The sequence below is a fragment of the Vombatus ursinus genome, unplaced genomic scaffold (genome assembly GCF_900497805.2).
Source record: "Vombatus ursinus unplaced genomic scaffold, bare-nosed wombat genome assembly UNPS02014772.1, whole genome shotgun sequence".
NCBI lineage: Eukaryota > Metazoa > Chordata > Mammalia > Diprotodontia > Vombatidae > Vombatus > Vombatus ursinus.
This window is the reverse complement of record NW_020954550.1, coordinates 2,076,826-2,101,018: the sequence shown is the minus strand read 5'-3', so window position 1 is coordinate 2,101,018 and position 24,193 is coordinate 2,076,826. Positions and strand designations below refer to the sequence as shown.

The 24,193-nt window shown below is 39.3% G+C and overlaps 1 protein-coding gene, 1 non-coding gene and 1 pseudogene across 5 annotated transcripts in view; 2 read left to right on the top strand and 1 right to left on the bottom strand.

Annotated features, from left to right (window-relative positions):
- Positions 1-24,193, top strand: part of ZBED3 (zinc finger BED-type containing 3) — a 118,585-nt gene that overhangs the window by 3,861 nt on the left and 90,531 nt on the right. For 3 of the 4 annotated variants that reach the window (XM_027863588.1, XM_027863587.1, XM_027863589.1), the window contains exons 2-3: positions 15,566-15,669; positions 18,353-19,014. In XM_027863588.1, the coding sequence (XP_027719389.1) occupies positions 18,387-19,014 (628 nt within the window). In that variant the 5' untranslated portion in view covers positions 15,566-15,669; positions 18,353-18,386. Of the gene's footprint in view, positions 1-15,565; positions 15,670-18,352; positions 19,911-24,193 lie in introns of those variants that run through there. The other variant, XM_027863590.1, reaches the window with a different exon arrangement.
- On the top strand, positions 11,721-11,809 carry LOC114044265. Its single transcript, XR_003569201.1, has one exon. It is a non-coding gene; the product is annotated as a small nucleolar RNA SNORA47 (small nucleolar RNA).
- On the bottom strand, positions 19,940-21,902 carry LOC114044195 (annotated as a pseudogene).

The following is a 24,193-nucleotide window of genomic DNA, read 5'->3' as shown; positions in this document are numbered from 1 at the left end:
TTTTGGTGTGTGTGGTCTTTATTTGTTGGATTTCACTGCTAGAAATGTGGCTTGTTCCACATCTCTCCACAAACATCTCTCTACATAAAACATAAGACAGGCATAAAATAACACAGATTAGTGAGTAAGCATGGTGTTTCTTCTACTTGTGACTCTCAATCTTCTGTGACCATATGTTTTATTATAATACTTGCTGACTTGACATATTTAGATGCTATTCACTGAAATATTAGAATTTCCAGGACATTTAGATGGTTTATGGGACAATGGAATAGAATATTTGAAATCAGACATGTGGTTGCCATATCTGTGTGAGATGCAGGAGTGAGTTACAAACTGTCTTTACTTAGGAGATAAAGCAGTTCCTTGATCTTTGGAAGAAAAAATGCACTATTTAGAAATATATTTTGTGAATAAAATGGAAATCTTATTTCTAAAATTGCAACCTTCTTCTTTACTTTTGGATGGGCTTTCTAGCAGACCATCTGCAAAACTTATCAGAATCTGGAATCTCTAACAATTTGGTGATGCGGTGGACTGTTGAGCCTCCTATTGTAGAAGTCTACATCAAAACCAGTAATTATCTTTTCATGTGTGGCAGAACAATACTCCTTTGATGTGATTAAATGATGCATAATGTTGTTCATCACGTAACCTAAATTCTGCCTTCTATATAGCTATATAAGGATGTATCATTTCCTAAAAGATGTTGAAATTGCTTCCATTGAGTAGCTTCCTTTGCATTGTTAAGTCTTATCTCTTTAGTCTGGCTCTCTAAATTTGTGGATCCACTGGTGGATGAGAGTCTCCCAGGGACTTCCTTATTCAAGAAATTACCAAACAATTTGGTGTCAGACGTGGGATGAGTGGAGCTCCTCTCCCAATGGTGGAACCAGCCATCTCTCAGGACCACTGAGGTACATCACAAGGTAAGACTTTGACCTCATTAGCCTCTTAGAGTGACCAACTCTCTTGCCAAAGGGGAAGGAAGAATCCTTTCCTCCAAATTAATCACAAAGAAGTAACTGTTAAGATTGGTAGACCTGAGTAGGACTGTGGGAACAGAAACTGTTTTGTTGGCATGAAGCTGGAACTCTTACTTACCTATTTCCTTTTCTCTCTCTCCTGTTCTATTTATTTCTTTTCTACCCGTATCAGGAAATTTTCTTAAATCATAATAATTAGTTGACTAGGACTGTCTAACCACTAAGCAGTTGTACTTACTACCCAAGGAATAATTCAGGAAAAGTAGAAAGCAAGGGCCGGATGTGTGAATCCAGCATCTCCATGGAATGGACTCTCTTTCCTCTCCTGGCAGACACCAGGACTGTGACTGTGGGCCTGTCCCTAAACCTTGTGTTTCTCTGCTTCTTTCTTCCCTGACACATTATTGGGACTGCTCCTTTTCTCTTCCTTTATTCCTGCCCATCAGATCTCTCAAGCTGGAGATCAGACCTGGGGATAGAGCTCCTCATTGCTAGGTCTTTTGTAGTGGAGTCTCTCTGAGGATAGAGACTCCAATTCAACCTGAAAGTTACAATAAATCACAGGCATCCAAAAAAATAATCTCACTCATAGGTCTTCTTTGCTCAGGTGATGAAGGTCATCTCTTAGCCCCTACTTGCTTAGCTTCTGACATGTTTGGAATGTGTAAACCAGGACGGATCCAATGTGGATCAGTGTGGACCAGTGGGATCCAAGTGACAGTGACTAGATGACATTGCTTTGGTTATGAAAAATTAACTTATCTTAGAACGTTCCTGGAAGATTCCCATCCTAAACAGATGAGCTATTTGGGCAGATCACATTGAGATGGAAAGGCAGGAAAACATTGGTGTTAGCCTTAAGGATTCCCTCAAAAAAGTCCAAGACTAAAGTAAAGAGCTCAAAATTAAGCTAGGGAAAGATATGGATCAAACCTTAACCTGAATCCCAGACTCAAATAAGAGAAGTTCAGTTCTGAATGAACAGGATAAACCCAACCTTGTTTTCCACTCCAGTGAACTCCAATTCCTTCAGGAGGATAAGATGCTATTAGGATCTAATCCTATATATGAAAATATAGGTAACAACACTCTTTGATAGGTAGAGGCTTTCCACTCCCCAAGGCTCAATGGTTGCACAAATGAATTAACTTATAAGAGGCTGACTTTCATTGTAACAAAAGACTCAGGATGGGATTATATGAAGTAATTAATTCCCAATTATATACAGGGAACAATTTATGTCAAATGAGTTGCCTCTAGTAAAACAGGTTTCGTTGTTAACCATATTCACATGAATAGATTACACAAACATTGCTCTCCACTAAGATGACTGATTGCAATGAAATTCTTATCCTTAAAACAGAAGTTTCTGACCTTAACCTCACAAATGAATAGATTCACATCTTTGTCTCACAAGTTTTTTATCTTTTCCATTTATTCCCATAGCATTCTGAAAGAAGGAGATATTTCAGGAGCTTAATCTTGTACATGACTAGATAACTATTAGCAAGCAGATGACAAACCCAAGTACTAATTTACTTAGTTGTTTGGGATATGGAATGACTAACATTCAGATTGAAAACAGTAAGATCTTACATAATTGCCTTATGCTTATATCTTATACTGGCCACTTGCCATGATTATAGAAATTTGCTACAAAAGGAAAAAGCAGGGAAATGATTATAACAGCATCAAAACTGGTCCCCCAGGCCTAAGCCTAAGGGCACAGATTGACTCAACAGGCAGACAGTTTCTAAGTGCCAAGTCTGTTCTAAAGTGTTAAGATTGTAGATTTTTTCCCTCTGAAATTTCACAGATATCACTGTCTGCCTCCTCCCCACTCCCCCCCCTTCTCTCGCCCCAGTCTCTGTAGTCAGTGAGATGATGTTCTTATCTAGCTATAAAACAATAAATTTGTCATTCTAGCATTTTGGGGGAGAGGGGTGGGAGGAATACTCTTAATTCCCTTAAAAACAAATTCTAAAGAATGTTAACTCAGAATTTGCTAGAATATTTCAGCCTTTATAAAACATTTAAACAACAATTTAGGGATTCACAGTATAGAATTTATATTTTAGTCCCAAATTTGGTTTCTAATTAGTTCATGATGTAAAAACATTATGCAGTCTGAGGGGAAAGATTCCCTTAATGCTTATTTGTTTTTCCCCCTTACTCCCTGAACCTGGTCATAGTTCAGGAATGTAAAGGGAAAGGAAGAATCTTTCAGAAAATTTAGCAAGCTTCCCAGAGTGGTTCACATTGTTTTTCCCAGAAAAGGGTTAGTTAACAAGACACAGAGAGAGAGAAATTTGCCCATGAGGTCTTTTTCCTTCTAAGTTCTGTGCACACAAATCTAGAAATACACACCCTGAGACTCACACACAAATATAGTCACAGAGAGATACAAAACAGACAACAGACAGTGGCCTCAATATTCCCTTAATAGCGAGGTTATCAGTTACCAGTCTTTTGAATAATTTGAATATTGCCTGATAATAAGCAAAACTCACAAGCATGTTGCTATTCTTGGTTTGGTCCTTACTAAGATGTCTCCAGAGGCCATGCTCTCTCTCTCTCTCTCTCTCTCTCTCTCTCTCTCTCTCTCTCTCTCTCTCTCTCTCTCTCTCACACACACACACACACACACACACACACATACAACCTATGGAATTATCACCTTCCAAAATTGGACCTGACTTATTTCCTTCATATCCTTGTCTGACATTTCCTTTACCAATCATATCCCAAATAATTTTCACTTCACTGAGTTTTTTCTTTCCCTATTTCTCCTCTCTACTCTCTGACTCAGCTGCCATCAGAAAGGAAGGAAGAGAGAGAAAGAGAAAGAGAAACTCCCTGTTTTCTTTTACACTATACCATCCTTTGTCTTCCCTCCAAAAATTCCTAGTCACCTCCATCTTTTACCTTGAGGTTATTCTGTTCTTTGTCCTATGACAATAAGGGCAATTGCCATTTCAGAGTCTCTCTTAACAGGCCTGAAAGTCTCATGTTTGCCTAGGCCAAGGGTGGGGAACCTGAGGCCTCCAGGCCACATGTGGCCCTCTAGGTCCTCAAGTGTGGCCCTTTGACTGAATCCAAACTTAACAGAACAAATTCTTTTATTAATTAATAAATTAATAAATATATAATATATAATATAAAAATATAAAAAATTAATAAAAGGATTTGCTTTTATTATGAAGACATATTTTATCATGAAAAAATGGTATTGCCCAGAAATCAATTGAGTAATTGTCTTCATCCTCTAAAATCGAGTATTTAAAGAAAATACTATGAAGGTAAAGGGCTAAAGATCTGTAGGAGTGCCTTAGGGAGTCCTAATCTTTCATTCCAGGGACTCCAAGTAAATTTCATAGAATTCTCCCCCTCTCTGGGATTTAAATATTGCCTGGTAATAACAGTGACCAAAAAATTACAGAATTAATCCCTAGAGTCAGCCTTTCAATATGGATTGAGTAATAACAGGGCACCTACTTTACTTCTGAGGTCAGCCATCAGCTAGCAAAATCCTGTAGATTCTCTCTAAAATTTCATCCTTGTATGCCATCCCCAAACCTCACGGCAAATAGAAAGAAAGCTTCCCACTAAGGCTCTTTTTATGTCTGGGTTCTGTCAAGACTCAGATATTAAGTGGACTGAAGCTCTGCCTGTGCAGTTTCGAGATACCAATGTCCCCAAATAAAAGTTTCCCCTTGTGAGATAAATTTTGAGTTATCTCATGCCAACTGGAACTCGGGAACCAGCCATGGGGGAGCTCAGTGAGCAGTTTAACGCTGTCATAATAGAATGTTCCAAAATCCTTGATGCAGTTTTATGCTTTAGTAACTTAAAACTGTATTGAAAAGGGCCAGTTAAAAGGCACACTGGATAGAACACTGGCCCTGAAGTCAGGAGGACCTGAGTTCAAATCCAGCCTCAGACCACACACTTACTAGCTGTGTGACCCTGGGCAAGTCACTTAACCCCAATTGCCTAAAAAAAAAACTAAAAAAAAACTGTATTGAGGATATTATGTATAATACAATCACTGCATTAACACAAGTACCATTTACCCTTTACAGGAAAACCCAAGCATCGTAGGCTGATCCAGACAACCTTCCCTGTCACAGCATCCAGCCAGGGGACAAAGCATTCATCAGAGTCCCCCAGTAAAAGTCTGATGTGTCCTGGGTGGGAAGATCCATCCCGGGGACCTATTCATACCCCAAATTGTCCCAAAAGTTGAGGGGGATAGACCACCTGGAACCCTGCTAGTCCCTCTTACCAAGCCACTTCTGGCACTCACATCCCAGCAGGTGAGGACCTACTACTACCTGAACACTAAATCCAAGGATTCCAAGGATCAGGAGCTCATCTTACACGAAAACCAGCCTGCTACTTCTTGAATTTAGGAGGGATTCCATGAATCTGACCTCTGCTTTGTCCTGATTCTCCTAATCCCTAGATATTTTATCTGCTGTCTTACTTTTCACACCTTTGAGCCCCCTAACCCTTTTGATCCTGAAGCCACAGTTCCCTTCCTATGCTGGAACAACCATGGTTTTGGTATTTAGTCTTCTGTTTGTCCTGAGGCTCTGTTTTCTGACCAGTTAGGGGCTAAAGGCCAGCTCTTTTTTAAATGCAACTCTTCCCTGTTTCTATACTCTCTGTTAAAGTATTCATCCCACAGTTTCAAAGTTGCGTTTGGAGATCTCTCCAAATGCCTTAAGAATTACAGACCTTTTCATACCCCAATAGACCAACCCGATGAATTTCAGTGTCCAAATTCTTCATTGTTTCTTGAAGGGCCCCGGGCCCTGTTCCTGATCACTTCCACTCTATCTCTAAATCTCACGTACCCCAAAAACTTAAACCGTTGTCCCTTCGCTTCACCTGCAGCTAACTATTTGCCAAAATGTTCTGCTGATCTCAGGCTATGGGATCAATACTTGGGGCGCCTAAAAGACTTTCTGGTTACTCACCGACAATCTCAGTGCTCTAGATACCTTGTTTTTACTCAAGTTCAATATACAGCCAGGAAGCTACTTCTGGCCCAATCAACAAGAATTAGAGACTTTTACATATTCTTTAAACTTACTCCTCCCCCTCTTTTGCCAAAGTCAGGGAAAGAAGACCTGAAGAAGTTTCTAGGAAGAACAGTGAAATCATATCTCCAAGATGGTGGGGACAGGCTCTCTTGGCTAGCAGAAGGGAAGCACTATCTTGGCAGAATATTGGGTCTGCAGTATGCAGACCAACAGTAGAAGCCCTGCTAACAGTAGGGAATTCAGCTTCCAAGGACCTAGGTCAGAAGAAGGACTCCAGCAACTTCCCTTTCACCTTGTCCAAACCAGTGCCTGAACCAGTACCTGTTAGTGTATCTTGATGAAAGGATATCTCTACAATAGTTGAGGTGCTAAAGGGTTGGAGCTTCTAGTCCCTGATTAGACTCCTTAACTTGTCATCTGACCAATCACCACAGCATGTTGTCCAATCTCAAGGAGGTGACTTGAGTTTTGAGAAGTACAGGTGTGATCTTGAGGAAGTCATCCCTAGTCTTTGCCAGAAGTGCCAAAATATATCAGAGATCAACTGTTCCTTCTTCACATGTGACATCACATTGACTTCTTGGATCTGACCTCCCCGGGGTGGGCATAGGATGAAGGTAAGTCTCCCTCAATTACAAAATTAGAGAAACTTTATGTGTCACTTTCCCCTCCCCAACCTCCAACGCATCCACTTGTGACTGCAGGTCCTTTCCTCAGAAGCAGACTGTGTTCTGGGGATGGTGGTACCTCTGTTCTCCACCCATATAGGAAAGTCACCCCTTTCTGAGTGTTAGTACTAAGCATCTTATCTCAGATACAGGTGGGCTGCAGACCTCCCTAGAGGTGTAGTACACATCACAGGATTTCACCACTTTGTTCAAGGGTTCCTATTCTGTAATATTCCATATTACAGAACTATCTGTAATCTCTCCTTTACTCTCATGAAAACAGCAAAGGTGAAGTAGCTGTCTTCCAGAATCCAAAAACAGGCGACGTGGTTCTTCAAGATTTGTTCTCATGGCTAGGCCTTGGATTAGGTGATCTTTATCCCAGGGCATTTTTCAAGGACTTTCTGTCTTAAAATATAAGATATTAAAAATTCTGACTTATATGATAATTTAATACATAATCACTAAATGCCAGGCTCTCCCCATCAAGCCCATATGGTTTTCTGTTCTTTCCCCTTCTCCAAATGAGTCACAAGGGTTTCAAACAACCTGTCCATAGACTCAAGACCAAATATTGACAGCCAGCCCTGGAAGATCTCTCTTTAAAGTCCCCACTATAATAAGTAAGTTATCCTAATAACATAGGATCATTGACTGATCTATTCCAGCTAAATCTGAATTTTTTGGGAGAGGGGGATTGTGGAAGAAAAGACATACCATTTAGGAACATCTTTGTGACTAAAGTGGCAACCTCATTCTTTCCTTTTGGACAAGCTTTCCAGCCAGTCATCTGTAAAAACCACAAACCAGGCTGCAAGAACTTGCTTGGTTAAACAAGCTGGTGATGCACTGAACTGTTGACTCTCCCATTATATGGCCCAGAATTAAGTCCAGTAATTGCCTTTCCCCACTGGTCCAGTGAATTGCCCCAGAATGCCACTTGTTGGTGTTTAATCTAAACTCTGCCCTAGAGACAGCTATATTACCAAGTATTGTTTTCTGAGGAAGCTGAAATAGCTTCCCTTGAGTAGACTTCTTAACATGCTAATAAACTTTTCTCTTTATTTTGGCTCAGCTTTTTTGACCTTCACCCTGCTCCTCTGCCTTTTTTGACTTCCTCCCCAGTGGGTGAGGTTTTCCCAGAGCCCTCCCTAATGTAAAAATTCCTCAACCATGATCATCTTTGGAGAGGGTTTGTAGTTAGGATGGGAAGGGTGTAAAAGGAAGAGATCGAGGATGAAAGGGAATTTTAACTATGCAGGAAGTCAGGAAAACAGAGCTCATAGAAGAATTGTACAAAGGGTAAAGGGCCTGAATGAGATGAGATTATCAGGAAGACAGATTTTTGCTTAGATAGGTGGTGGTTCTGTTTTATTATTATTTCTTATCTATAAATAACAGGAATCAGAGGATCCAGAGATTGAGATTTGAGAGGACCAAGCATTATAAAATAATTCACCCCAAGGTTTTCCTTTATCAGAATGTAAGCTCCTTGAAGGCACGAAATGGTTTTTGCCTTTCTGTATGTCCTCGTGTGCCTAGCTCAGTGCCTGGCACAGGGTAAAGCTTACTAAGTGCTTGCTGATGAATTAGAATGTTGGTGTGAGACAGCCTTCCAACCTCATCCCTTAGGTGGTTCCAGATGGCTTGCAGCTGAGAAAGGCTGTATAGTAGTGTGCCAGGAGGCCAGGGAATAATCATTTTGTAAAACTGAATTAAAAGCACACTTTATCTTCCTGCCATTTGTACTTATTTTGATATTAAAAAATTATAGTGAAGTAATTTTGAACGCCTCAAACTATGAACGACAGAAGCAAAGTAGTGAAATGGAGTTTATTTGGCTATGAACCTAAGCTAAGTGGCATAGTGGATAGAGCACCAGGCCTGGAGTCAGGAAGACCTGAGTTCAAATCCAGCCTCAGACACTTACTAGCTGTGTGATCCTGAGCAACTCACTTATCCCTATTTGCTTCAGTTTCCTCTTCTGTAAAATGAGCTGGAGAAGAATATGATAAACCACTCCAGTATCTTTGCCAAGAAAATCTCCAGAAGGGGGTCACAAAGAGTTGCATGTGGCTGAAAACAACTGAACAACAACAAAATGTCATCTTGGTTCTCCGTAATGCTAGGACTGCTAAAGTTTGCTGAGCTCAATGTATAACGAGATGTATCTGAAAAAGCACCCAATATTGTTTATTCTGTTCCGACAGATATTTCTTTGCTGCAGCTAATTTTCTGGACCATATGTAACTTTTTTTAGCAGATGTTTCTCAGAATAAGAAGTTTTGTTTTTTTTTAATTCCTGTGTATCCCTGTGTACTTTGCTAATGTAGCCAAATAGAACATTTCCTTCATTTCATTTTCTTGCATAAAAAAGCCATACAGTAAAATATAATTGAGCTCATACACATGTACTCTGTGTGCACCCCCCTTGTTTGCAGGTTAAAAATCTGTCAATTTGAGTGACTTTGTCTTGGAGTTGTGTCATTTAATGCAATATTATAACAAGTGGAAATAATCATTATTGTTTTCTCCTCAGTGCAGTCAGTTGAGCTTTGCTGTTATAGATATCTGTGCTTTTCTGTTGATGAACACAGGCCATATTTATAGGGTTTTGCTACTAGGAATGTTGTGACCTGCTCCACATCTCTCCACCAGCATCTCTCTACATGTTCAGACAGGCATAAAATAACACAGGCTGGTGAGCAACCATGGTGTTTTTTCAGCTTGTGACTCTCAATCTTTTGTAACCGTGTATTTTTTTTTGGTAACGCTGACAGACTTGACACACTTAGATGCTATTCACTGAAATAATGGAATTTTCAGAACATTTAGATGGTTCGTGGGACAATGGAATAGAATATTTTAAATCAGACATATGGTTGCCATACCTGTGTGAGATGGAGGAGTGAGTTACTATCTTTGTTTAGGTGATCAAGTAATTAGTTCCCTGCCCAAGGCTTATTAGGAAAGCCTGTCCTCACCACTGCCACCTCCACTCCCTTCTTAAAAGTGTTTCTTCCAAGAAATAAGGTAAGTAGGATGGAAGGCAGCTGATGGCTCAGTGGATAAATACGCCCTGTTTACAATTTTTCATCCACTCTTATTTGGAAGAGTCTTGGGTCCAGTCCAACCTGAGCAAACATTAGCCCTGCATCATCCATAACAAGTGATTCTGCAGCATTTGTTTGGAAAGCATCAGTCTACCACCTGAGACTACTCATCCATTCTGGGAAAACTAATTATTCTCCTAAATCTGTCTCTTGGCAGTTTCTACCTATTACTGCTAGTTTATACCATTGACTCCAAACTAAGTCAAATCTCTCTTCCAAATGAAGTATCACTCCAAATGATATTAATAGTGAGATTTTAGTTAAGTTAATAAGCATTTGTTAAGTACCACCTAAGTACTTGGGATGAAGAGAAAGGCAAAAGGCTTCATAGGATAGTTTGAGAGTATTCTTAACTTATCACCTTTATTTCACAGTTTTCATCTAGATAATTTTTACTAGATTTTCTTATATATGCATTTATTATTGAGAAGGTATAGCTGATGGGACTACATATAATTATTTTTTCTAATTGTATAAAATAGCCCACTGGTATTGCATTAATCTATAAATTAATTTAGGATTGCCATTTTTATTCTTACTTGTGTATCTATATCAGCATATTTAATTAGACCACTGTTCCTTTAGAGAAGAGAAGTTAGCAAATTAATGAACTGGGATTTCATTTACACTTCTTTTGTCAAGGATAATTATTTATTTTAAGCAAGTTGGTCAGCCTTGATTAAGGCCATTAGTGTCCGCGATTAAATAAAATCATTTTTAATCTTTTTGCAAGTCAGTCTGATTTTCACAATGTTTTATGGTCCACATCTGGAACCCAAGCTCAGCTGAGACTTAGAAATGCTAATTCTGTAACCAAGGTACAAGGCTTTAAACTAACAGATAATTAGTCTTAATATTGTAAGTTTAAACAGAATTAGTTTACGAATGTCTCTTTCTTAATAAAGACATTAACTGGGTGTTTGGTTTTGAGCCTAATAATAACAATACCATATTTACATAGAACTTTAAAGTACAAAGTACCTTCCTTTAACATAACATTTCACATATGTACAATATGCCACCTGGCATGTGTCTTTCTCCATACTTTGTTGAGGTTTTGCAATCCTGGTTTATTTTCAGCTTTCCATATTCCTTTACTTTTAAAGGAATTCAGCCTGTCTTTAAGTTAAGAGGTCATCTTGAAGGAAATCTTTGTTTTCTCTGTGTGTGTGTTTTTTAACCTCCCATAGATGATTAGAATAGAAATTGTGCCCGATCCTGAAATACAAAGTAGAATGTTTTCTTAGAATGTACCGGTCTCTTTTTTCTTTTTTTTTTTTTATTACTAAAACTTAAAAAAGGGAAAAAACATAAACTTAAATATTGAAACTTAAATACAAAGTAAGAAAAAAAAAAGCATGTCGTGCACATGAGAGAAGATTCAGAATATATAGCAATAAATTTCCATTTCAAGAAAACCTATATAATAAATACTAGAAGCCTGTTTTTATGTCATTTACATTTCCCAACATACATGCCTCCCTACTAGAGAGCCAGGCCTCATAACAAAGAATGAAAAAGATTAAAAAAAAATAGGTCAGCAAAATGAACCAGCACAGAAAATATCTGATGTTATACAGAGTGTTTCATACTCATATTCCCCCACATCTTCAAAGATATGTTCCTTTTCATCTTTTCTTTGGGGCCAACCTTTGGGCATTACCATTTTGTGTCCTGAACCCCTTAGACACTCTGGTGAAGCCAATGGGCTCATTGCTTACATTCATAATTAAAGAAAAACTAAATTTCAGTTATAGGTTAGTGAAAATAAAGAAGTGATTTTCCCCCATAAACCCCTTAAAAATCTGTCCCTGATCGCTAGGTTAAGAACCCCTGTATTTAGAGAGTTGCATTTTCCCTAACGTATACAGTGTAGGTCCAGAGACGTGATACGTACGTTGTTCATGGAGGACAGAGAAGGTAAGGCAGTTGTGTACCGTGCTGCCTTCTACTGGTTATTGCCTCCGACAGTAAAATGATGCTGGAAACATTTGCCTTCCTCTAATGCATAAAAGGGAATGAGCAATGCTTCTCTAGCAGACAGTAACTTAAGTCTACATTTCTTCTTTTTTTTTAACTTAATAGTATTTTATTTTTTTTTCCAATTAGATGCAAAGATAGTTTTCAGCATTCACCTTTGTAAGATTTTGAGCTCCAAATTTTTCTGCCTCCCTTCCCTCCCCAAGACAGCAAGCAATCTGATATAGGTTATACATGTGCAATCATGTTAAACATATTTCCACATTAGTCATGTTGTGAAAGAAGACTCTGAACAGAAGGGGAAAACCACAAGAAAGAAAAACCAAAAGAAAGTGAAAATAGCATGCTTCGATCTGCATTCAGTCTCCATAGTTCTTTCTCTGGATATGGTCAGCATTTTCCATTACCAGTTTGGGTCTCCATTTCTAACTAGACTAAAGAGCTCTTTTGGCAAACCTCAAAGCATCAAGTGGTATGAGTGGTTCTTGGGTCTTGAAAAGCTTTTCAGGTGCTTGTTAGTGGAAATCCGTGGTATATAAAATATGAGCTATTTCCAAGGACGTCAGAGGTCTTCTAGAGATTTACAGTACAGGGTTACCTTCCCATCCCCCAACCCCTTTCCCCAGAAATTACCTTGGTGCTTAGGTGCTAAACTTGGAGACAAACCTGGGTTCAGATCCTTATATTGGTGCCTTCTTCAGAACTGCTTTTATGTACTTAAAATCCTTTTTTAAAGACATTTCTTTTAATGTAAATAGTAGTTATTTTTTCAATTACATGTAAAGACAATTTTCAGATTCATTTTTATAAGATTTTGAGTTCCAAATTTTTCTCCCTCCCCCCCAAGATGGAAAGCAATCTGATATAGGTTATATTTACGCAATCATGTAAAACATATTTCCGCATTAGTCACGTTGTGAAAGAAGAAACGTAACTAAAGGAAAAAAAAAACATGAAAAAACAAAGAAAATGAAGATAGTATGCTTTGATCTGCATTCAGACTCCAGTTCTTTTTCTGGATGTGGATGGAATTTTTCATCATGAGTCTTTTGGAATTGTCTTAGATCATTGCATTGCTGAGAAGAGCCAAATCGGTTATAGTTGATCATTGCACTATGTTGCTGTTACTACTGTATACAATGTTCTCCTGGTTCTGCTCACTTCACTCAGCATCAGTTCATGTAAGTCCAGGTTTTTCTGAATTCTGCCTGCTCATCATTTCTTATAGCACAATATTATTCCATTACATTCATATACCACAACTTCTTCAGCCATTTCCCAATCGACGGGCATCCCCACAACTTCAGTTCTTTGCCACCACAAAAAGAGCTGCTATAAATATTTTTGTACATGTAAGTCCCTTTCCCTTTTTTATGATCTTTTAGAGACAATTTGTGGCATAGGATGGAGAGCTGTCTTAGAGACCAGGAAGCCCCAGGAAGCATCTGAAGAATGCTGACTGTGTGACCTTAAGCAAGTCACTTAATTTCTCAGGACATTAGGCAGTCAAGACTATACATTTCAAGAAAGGTACCATCCCACATTGGTAATCCAAGTTTCCTCTCTGGGAGCTCTCTATATCAATGAAATCTCAGGACCAGTCTCTATTCCTATTCTTTTAGTTAATTTCTTTTATTTTATGGTATTTGTGAATGTAAAGGTCTTATCTCTCCTACCAGATAGTAGGCTCATCAAGAGTGGGGACCCTTTTTATTAATCTTTGTATCTCTACTACCATCTAACACTGTGCGTTGCACCTAAGTGCACAGATGCTCAGTAGACAGTTTATTGGAGCTATAGGTCCTTATATAGATCTCTAAGCCCATTACTGCTATCTGGTTTGCCAGTCTTCATAGTACGGAGGGAAACACAGCTAGCATTGGCATCCTATTTCCCAGAATAGCCACTTTACAGTTAGCATCTCTCCTCTGACCATCCAGCAATTTGCCTCCAAGACTTTGGGAGAAATGAAAAGTAGTTCTCATAAAAATGGAACCCCTGATGCAAAATAGGAAAAACACTGTTCCAAAGCAGCAACTTTTGTTGCCTTTGAACTCTAGTATAAAATATTGATTGTTTTTATAAATATTTGTAATATTTCTACTCCCTACCAGGTATGTGCCATTGTATGGAAGTGTGGGGTGGCAATTCTGGAAATAAACCATTTGGGGTTCTAAGGAATGAGAGGAGATGACAGCCTCTCAGAAATTCCTTTGGCATTTAGTGAAGGAAGTCACAGAATTTAAAAGCCCCATTCACTGGCAGCTAGCTTCTCTCTAGGACACTTTAATGCACTTTGGATGGGAGATCTAAGAGCTGGAGGGAACCTTAGAGATCATTTAGTCCAACTTCTACATTTTACCAAGGAGGAAACTGAATCCCACAGAGATTAATTGACTTGCCTAAGGTCACATAGATTAGTAAAAGAGCCAGAATTTGAACTCAGGCCTGACTCCAAAACTGTGGCTTTTATTTTGTGGATAGATGATACTTTACTAGGTAATTCAGCATAAATGTGTTTGAATTACTATAGCGTAACTATAGTGTAAGAGGTTGAGAGTCCAGAGTTGAAAGCTTACAGTATTATATATTTAGTTTGAACTCAGTATACTGCTTTTACAGTATGAGTTAATTATATTATAGCAGCCCTAATGGCAAACAGCTTGAAACTAAAGGGGTATATATTAGCTGGGAAATGGCTGAACACGTTATGATATACAAATAGGATACTGTGTCATAAGAAATGATGAAGGGAATGGTTTCAGAGAAATCTGGGAGGACTAATAGGAACCAATACAGAGTGAAGTGAGCAGAACCAAGAAAACAATTTATACAATAATCCCAACATTTTAAAGAAAAATAACTTTGAAAGACAAGGAACTCTGATCAGTTCCATGAACAGCCATGATTCTAGAGTAATGGTGCTGAAGCAGCCTACCCACCTCCGGGCTGAGATGAAGATGAAGAATTTTTGGACATGGTCAGTGTGGGAATTTGCTTTGCTGGATACTTCAATTTTATGATGGTTTTTTCTTATTTTGTATTTTTGTTTTCTATTTTGTTTCCTCCTTGGGGGAGGAGATGAGAGGGAAGGTAGAAATAGGGCTCCCCCCTTTACCTCCAGAAAGAGAACAGAAGGAATCACAGACAAGGTTCAAAATTTACATGTTGAATTTATATATTTAAAAAGAAAAGAATGTTCTTCGTAATAGAGATTCCAAGTTTCATTTTACTTCAGTGCATATGGAAGTGCTCATTTTACTTGCTGTTTGTTATATTTGGATTAAAAATTAAAAATTTAAAAAGTTAGTTACTGGTATATGATTTTGTTGAAATATTATATTGCACTCTAAGAAATGATGAAAGGGGAAGATGCAGAGAAACCTGGGAAGATTTGTATGAACTGATGCAGAGTGAAGTGAGCACAACCAGGAAAACTACACAATGACTAAACCTTATAGAGGAAAACAACTTTGAAAGACGTCAGAACTCTGATCAACCTAATAACCAACTAGGACTCCTCTCAGGCTTATGGTGAAAGAGGTGGGACTCCTGTTGGCAGAAAGTTCAGGTCCTAACCTCGCTCTGTACACTTGTTTGTCCTTTTACTGTGAGCAAATCACTCAGGTTGTCTGAGCCTTACTTTCTTCATCTGTAAAATAGGAATAATAATACTTGTATTAATGATCTCCTGGGGCTGTGGCAAGAAAATGAACTATTAACCTTGAAAGTGTTACATAAATTCCTTTTTCTGTTCCCTTCCTCCATAGGCATGATGGTAAATCAGTTACCTGTTAGAAAAGGCTCCTGGAATTGGTTTCACTGAATTTGTGATCTTTTACATGGATATCTTGAAAAAAAAAATTCTGACTAGGTGAGAACTTACTGCTTTTCGTTTGTTTTTATGTCTTTACTAAAGACTTTAGGTAAATGAATAGCCACATTGGGGTGGGGGGGGAGGTTTACCTTGGGTCAGTGAAAACAAAAGTTTTTTTGGTTTGTTTTTGTTTTTGTTTTGTTTTTACTGCACTGATTGGGTACCTGCTAGAGGCTGGAGGGAAAAAAAAGCTAGTGCTAGAAAATTTTCGACGCTTTTTCACTAAGGTGGTTGGCTCCTGAATTGGAGCTCCTCTGTCTCCTCCTTGCCAGTATCTGTCCTCAGTAGTGATAGTTAACACTGCCAAGCCACACTGCTGAATCCTCCTGTACCTTTCAGATAGAGGTTTTGTCCAAATCCCAAAGACAAGTCCAAGGTTCAAGAATTAGATTCCCAGATTTCTCTCAGTAGAGCTGTGTTTAATACAGGCTTTCAGAAAAACAAAGAATAGAATAAAATGTGGAATATTTTCTTCTTCAATCACGAGGTCACAAGACTTAGGTGAAAACCAGGTTTATTACAAGAGAAATGAACATGCATGTGGAACCCAAAGAATTCACAATCCATGTAGAAGTTTATATATCTATGACAGCAGAATAAAAGAACAAGGAGGAAACAAAACTCCATCTTAAAGGGCAGTGGCATGGGAGGGGGAAAAGTATAGTAAAGGTGGAAAAAGGACAAAATCCCTCCCAAAGGGGAGGAGCAAGATGATGGCAAAAGCTGCAGTCTTTTCCCTTGGGAACTGCTAGACAGACTGTGAAGATGGGATGGTCTGCATATCTACAGGGTCCCAGCTGCACAAGTAAATTTCCCAGCCTGGCATAGCCTGACTTAGCCTATTTTGACTCCCAAGGACACACAGGGAATCCAGCTTGGGGCACAGACAACAAATTCTGTTACTTGGCAGGGGTAGGGGTCCACTTTGTCCATGGCACATTCAGGGTGTGATATAGTTCTAGAGACATAGTTTAATCATTTATTTAATTTAATCATTTTATTAATAAGGCCAGAATGTTTATTAATAAGGATGATCATCTGGCTGTCCCTCTTAGACCAAAGACCCTTCATGGTGGTGGGCTCATAGTTTATATTCTCTTCCAAGAGTAGGTGTTCCTAAGGGGTGACAATAAACTCTGATTGGTCAACAAGTAATAAGAAAATTAATATTACAATGAGAGGCTGGGCTATATTACAGTAAGGGTCTTGGGATACGTGACTTAATCACCCAAATCTTGGTCAAAAAAAACATCAATTTCTGTATCACCTATCTGACAAAAGGGAGAATCAACACTTCCTAGATCTGTCTGAGAAAAACACAATGAGCAGGAATGTATCCATTAGCCCAAACTTAGAATTTCTCTTACTATCTGATTAGGTATTGGCTTGAGTAAATCTTTAAGAGAGATTGCCCACACTGGTTGATTTCTGGATGAGGAAGTAGAAAAAGGGGAAAAACCTTGGTTCTAATACAATAATTAGTCATTAAATAAAAGAGAGAAATACTCATTTCTCACAAGGGCCTCCTGCATGCTCTGGGTCCAGTGTTTCTGGAAAATAGGGCAACTCAAAAAGACAAGTTCAGAGGACCCATTAACAGCCCTAACACCATCGAGTGAGGCAAAGTGGTTTGGTTTGATTTTTTTTTAAAGTGGGCAGAGAGAGAACAATTAAGATTTAGACATACTATAATTATAACACCCATTTACTGAGCATTCACCTTTCAAGGAGCTTAACCCAGTTTTCTGGCTAAAACTCAATTTGAGCATATGTATTGCTGAAGTATACTTATTAGAACAGGAGGTGTGTTTGATTCGTAAGGGAATTTCTGGTCATTTGGCATGGAGTATTAGACTAAATTTTCTATAAAAGATTGAGTATAAAAAACTTGGTACAGAAATAAAGACGAAATTGTAAAAATTTTAGTTAAAAATTTAGTAGAAAATTTGTGTAACAATAGGAACTAAATATTTTGAAATATTAGTATAAAAGTTTGTCATAAAATATAGACTAAATTTTCTGCAAGAAATTTGGTATGAAAATATAGACTAATTTTTTCTGTTAGAAATTTAGTATATAGAAATGTAGACAAACTTTTGTAAAAAATTAGTATAAAAATATAGACTTAGTTTTTTGTAAACAATTTAGTATAAACTATAGATTGAAATTTTGTTATAAATGTAGCATAAAATATAGACTAAATGTTTTGTAAAAAATTTGGTATAAAATTATTTTCTTGTAAATTTTTCATGTAAATTATCTTGTATTTTGTATCTTGTATTAGTATATCTTGTATTAGTATAAAAATGTAGAATGTTTTTATAAACAATTTAGTATAAACATTTGGTATAAAGTATAGATAATTTTTTGTAAAAAATTTAATATAAAATATGACTAAATTTTCTGTAATAATTTAGTATAAAGATATAGATTAGTCTAAAAATTTAGTATAAAATATAGACTTAAATTTTCTGTAAAAAATTTAGTACAAAAAAAGCTTGGATATATAAATACCAAAATAGAAACTCTATTGTCTCAAATGCCTAACTTCGAGAAGGCTCATTCTGTATGAAAGGGAAGAAATGGTTTCCTTGAAGGCAGAATGATTGTAGCTATGGTGACTTTAAGGTTTGCAACAATATTACATTTTAATTCTTTTTTTTCTTCCCTCGATGTAAAGGGCCTGGAGTAATGATTGAGGTGTGACGAGTCAGATGAAGAAAATGGAAGAAGGTGGCTCTTACATTGACACCCTCAGAAGTGTTGCCCCTGTGGCCCATGGCCGGGGAGTAAGATACTCGGAGGCCTGGGAGTATTTTCACCTGCCCTTGGCCCAGTCTGGCCTTCCTGCCAGTCAATATGCCACCTGTAGGCTGTGTGGAAAGCAGGTCAGCCGGGGCCCAGGGTCCAACGTTGGAACCACGGCTCTGTGGAAGCATCTGAAGAGTATGCATAAGCAGGAACTGGAAAAGACCGGGCACCGACAAGCTGGGCCTCGCCCAGAGGCACTGCTTCCTCTTCCACCCTCCCCGCCGCCGGGCGTAGAAGGAGACTGGGGGCGCCTGATGGAGCAAATGGGAGCACTGGCTTTACGGGCGAGCCAGCGGGAGAGAGAACTGGAGAAGAGGGAGAGAGCAGTGGAGAGGAGAGAGAGAGTCCTAGAATTAAGGAAAAGAGCCATTGAAGAGGAGGAGAAGGATTTGTCAGAGAAGAGGCAGGAGCTTCAGGCTGAGAAGGAGGGGCTGCAAGCCCGGCTCCTGGAAGTATGTCAGAGGGAAAATGCTTTGGCCCTGGCCACCGCACCTCTGTCCACCCTGATCAAAGAGGAGCAGGAAGATCATGGTGAGGGCTACTTAATAACCAAAGTCCTTTTCTAGACTGTTGACCTTAAATTATCCTGAGGCAAAGCAGAACCCCCATGCTTTCTCACTGCTGCTTAGATGGTGGTAGACTTGGCGGACATCTTTGAGTTTCAATACCTATGACTGTTTCTGGTGTTGATAATCATGAGTTTATACTTATTGGGGACACACAGAATGTCGGTCTATAGCTCTTCGTAGCCGTCTCCTCACCATGACCCTACCCTCCAGTCATCTCCACTCCCTGGGTCCTTGCCTCAGTGTGGCAGGACCCAGGCCCCTCCATTACACTTCAAAGCCATGTCCTCACCAGGGGTACTGCCTTCCCCTTTCCATCCACCCTTCCACTTTTAGGTATTGTCCTCCCCCTCAATGGGAATGTAAGCTCAATGAGGGCTAGGACACTATACTTCCTTGTTTATATATACACATCCCCAATGCTTAGCACACTGCCTGGTGGATAATAAATGCTTAATCCCTTGGAGGGTACAGTTTTGGAATACAATGGAAATCCTTCATGGAGGCAGTAGCCCACCTGAGATAGAGCTGCTGAACATTAGAACTGAAATGGGAGGGGTGCCCCCCCTTTCTGAGCCCTGAACCCAGAACACCAGAATCAAGTACAAGGCAGGTTCAACCACCTAGACCCCTGAGTGACACTGGAAGTCACTATGCCTAATTACAGATTCTCTTCTCGAATTATGTTCCTATCTACAGATGATCAGATCAGTCCTGAAAAAAGTTGTATGAGCTTTGCTTCTAGATTAGGACAAAGCCAAGGAGATGCAGTCTGTGGACTCTTATCCTCCTTCATGACTCCATTTGGAGTTTTCTTGGCAAGGATACTGGAGTGATTTGTCATGTCCTTCTCCAACTCGTTTTACAGATAAAGAAACTGAGGCAAACAGGGTTAAGTGACTTGCCTAGGATCATACAGCTAGGAAGTATCTGAGGCTAGATTTGAACTCAGGAAGATAAAAGGCAGGGTGGTCCATGAGGTCGCAGAGAGTCGACATTACTGAACAACATTAAATGGCCAAAGACATTTGGGATTTACAAAGACAAAACACCCTGCCTTCTGAGAACATACATTCTACCAGGAAGAAATGAGTTCTTACTCCATAGCTAACCTGTGTTTTTGGTCCCATTCCCTCCCTCATTTTCCAAGAATATAATAATAAATATCTTTTCTTTCTGATATTTCAGTCCTTTCTACTCCCTCCTTCCCTTCCATGTACAAATGCATTCAGTTTGTCTTTATACCAAAGAAAATTCTCAACTCTGATAATTGTTCCAGGCAATAATATACCCCTTTCTTCCATCCTTTCATTGCCAAACGTCTTTTTTTTCCTCCTCAAAACATTCACTTTATTATTTATAATTTTAACATAGTCAGCTAACATCTTGGTCCCACATCTGTGGCAAAGTAATATCCCCCCAGTTATGAAAGTGCATTGTTATGATGGCAAGATTTGCTCCCAAGTATCAGGGTCTGGTATCACAGTTGAATGCTTGTAAGAGAGGATTTCTTCCTCTATGGCTCCAAACTCCAACTCTGGGGAATGCTCTCTCCATTGGGTTACAGAATAAGATAGATGATGTGAGTAGCAACACCACAGTGGTTGTTCCTGTCCTTTGCAATACGCATGTAGCCTTTTTCACCCTACTTCACACCCCAGCTATTTTTAAGAATCCAGAATTTCTTCTCTTCATTTTGGTTTTCTTCCTGTCACTTGGTTTTCATGTCCATATCCAACCATCACTAAAGCATGGTTTGTGTGACGTGGTTTATCTATAGTAGATAAAGGGCTTCCGTGCATTCATTGACACAGACACTAGTCCCACAGTTGCCACAGTCTTCATCAGAATTTCTTCATTTCCAAAGGGGAGGACTACATGTTTTTTGATTTTAACAACTGCACATCCGTTGTTATAAGAGCACTTCTTATTTTTCTTGGCCACATAAGGGTAGCACCTCTCAGAGACTAAGCCCGTATTTTTTTTTTTATATAGATGAAAGCACCAATGGCACTTCCCCCACAACAGCCTTGGAATCTGGAACAGTCAGTTAGGTTCTGTTTACTCAGTTCTACAAGTTTGCCTGTTTTCCAGAAGAGCTGGCCTTCTAGAGATCCAGTTGCATTGAATGCCCAGCAGGAGCCGCACCTCCTCTGATTTCTAACAGGGGTCACATAGCCAAGCTTTCTCCAGTCGATTGATTTGGGAAGATCAGAAAAATTTGAAAAAATCTTGGCTGTGGTGGTATCTGTCCTTATCCTTGCTGGTGACATTTTGGGGTTCAGCATTTCCTTGAATTCTTCATCAGTCATGTCTCCAAGATCATTCATCTCCAGGTAGTAGCTCAGCTTCCCCTCTTTATATAGGAAATTTTGATCATTAATGAACTCCAGGTTCTTCTCCCACATCTGTCTCCTAAAAGATTCCCCCTTCTTCAAATGGTCTCTATGTTCTTGGGAATTCTAAGATGCTTTAATGCAGGAGAGATCACAGGGGTCATCCAATCCAATCTGTACCTCAGTGGGAGTCTTCTCTAAAATGTCTTTGAAGACATGTCTTTCCCTTTGAGGTCCTTGGTCAATTTAATACATGACATGGCCACCTAAGCCACTTAGGGACAGCCCAACTTGGTAGGCGGTTTCTCCTTATTATAGAACCAAGATCTACCCCTTCCAAACTTTTTTCTGAAGGTTGCCTTGTGCAGAAAAGTAAACTAAGTTTGATGGTTTTCCCATGTGGATGTGTACTAGAGGGCTATTATATAGTCATAGGTTTTACTCTTCTTGGTGAAGTCTAGAGGTTTAGGGGTGCTGGGACCCCACGATCATGACACACAGGTCCTGCCTGAAAGAATTCGACCCAAGCCTTCTTTCAGGCGAAGACAAAAGGTTTATTAAAGATCTGCCATATTAGCCAGACTCTTAAGGAATCTGAGCATCTATGAACTATTGGCTAGATTGTAAAAATCAGAGCATGAGTCTAGATTTTAAGAATCTTAGCCCACTGCCAAACTTCTTGAAAGAATATTCTGTATTTTTTTGATGCCTCTACTTCCTGTATTCTAGGATCCCTTGAAAACTAATGTCCGTGCCTTCTGTAACATCTCCCACATATGTCCCCTCTTTTCTATTATGACTGCTGCTACCGTGGGTCTCATCTTTTTTTTCCCCTGCTTGCCTAGCCTATAGCCTCCCAACAGGTCTCTCGGCCTCCAGCCTCTGTACTCTAAGTCATCCGACACATCGCTGTCAGAGAAATGGGTCAAATGCATGGATCATGTCATTTCACTGCCCAAATATTTTAGGGGTTCTTCATTACCTCCTAGACAAAGTCCACAATTGGTGTGCCTGGCCTTGGTGACCCTCTGAAATCTGATCCCAGAATTTTTCAGCCTTATTTCCTGCTACTTCCAACAATGTAAACTTGAAGGGAGGGATTGGTGTTTTTGTATCCCTAGGACCTAGCATGGTGCCTGTTACATAGGAGGTACTAAGTATTGAATGAATGAGTGAAGACTACTCTGCTACATGTAGCCTCTGATTCAGTGAAACTGAACTGTTTACTGTTCATAAAAGAATCCCTTGCTTTTGTAGAAGACAACTCATGTAGACCACTTGGCTGCTTTCCAGGCAATGAGCTTACTAGCTGTGATATTAAATAAGTCCCATCCCTCTGTGGACTTCATTTTCTTTGTAAAATCAGGAGGTTGAACTAATCAGGAGTTCTTAAACCTTTATTTGGTATCATGGACCCCTTTGGCAGTCTGGTGAAGACTATAGACCCCTTTTCAAGATATTGCTTTTAAATACATGGAGTTACAAAGCAAACCAGTTATGTTGAAATACAGTTACCAAAATTTGTCGGGTGGAAAGTTGATGGACCACAAATCAAGAACCCCTGGCTTAGATGATCTCTGAAGCTTCCTTCCACCTTTATATCTTATGATCCTATGACTAGGCCAAGGACCATCCCAGCTAAATGCTGAGAAGTTCTTTTCCAGACTAGCTTGTGATTTGTTTGGTTATAGCAACACATGAGAATTGAATACTATGGGGTGTAAGGGGGGGCCCACCCACACTGATGAAATCAGAGACTTTTTAAGTACTGAAGATGTAATAGGACTGAAATTATTTAGGGGAGATTTTAATTAGATATAAACCTGACAGTTTTTCCAAAATTGCTTCCATATGTCAATAATGAATTATAAATAAATCAATAATAAAGTTTTAAAACTATTATAAATAAATCCAAGAAAATGTAATAAATTATAAACATTTTCTGCCTTTCCATTTTACTGTTCTTTCCCACTGATGAAGGAATGTTGACATTTATTTAAAGTCCATACAATCTACCTTTCCAGTCTTATTACACATTATTGCCCTCCCAGTACTTTACACACCAGCCTCCTGGCTGTTTCCCCACATGCACGTTGCTTCTGTTTTCTTGCCTTCACACAAGCTGTTCCTCAGGCTTGGAATGTATTCTGTCCTCATCTCTGCATTACAGAGTCTCTAGTTTTCTTCTGATCTCAGTTTAAGAGCCACTGCTTAAATGAAGCCATCTCTTATTCTCCTCCCCCGTGGTGTCTGTGTTTCCCCTCCTGAAATTGTCTTGTATTGTTTTGGATTGGGGAAGGAGGTGGAGCATCCCCAGATCCATCGTACCTGGGTTCTGGATGACTATGTGGAAGCTTTGGGGGCGGGGGTGTCTTCCTTCTAGCCATTGTGATTGACTGCTGAGGACTTGGCTTTGAAATATCAAGGAAACCCCTTTGTGGCTCTTCAGAAGAGCTGATGACTCAGGATGCATGAAAGGGAGCAACCTACGCCTTCGTCTCTTCATCTCTTTCTTTCTACCCAATGATTGCATTGAGACTGTCAGTTGTCAGTCCATGGCCACTAAAAAGCACATCAGGCTAGGCTAGCCTGAGGCTTGTGTTTGGTTGCTTTCTTAGTGTTTATTTGTTTCTGATCTTAGACAAATACGTATCCCAGGTGGATATATCCAGGTCTGGAGGCAACGTTGTGAAACTGAGAGGTCCAGAGGCCTTGGGTGCAATCAGGTTAGATCCATTGACTTGTGGAAAGGGAAGCATCTTCATCAGAGAGATCAGCCGTGCAAAAAAGAGTTTGCCTTAGTCTGAC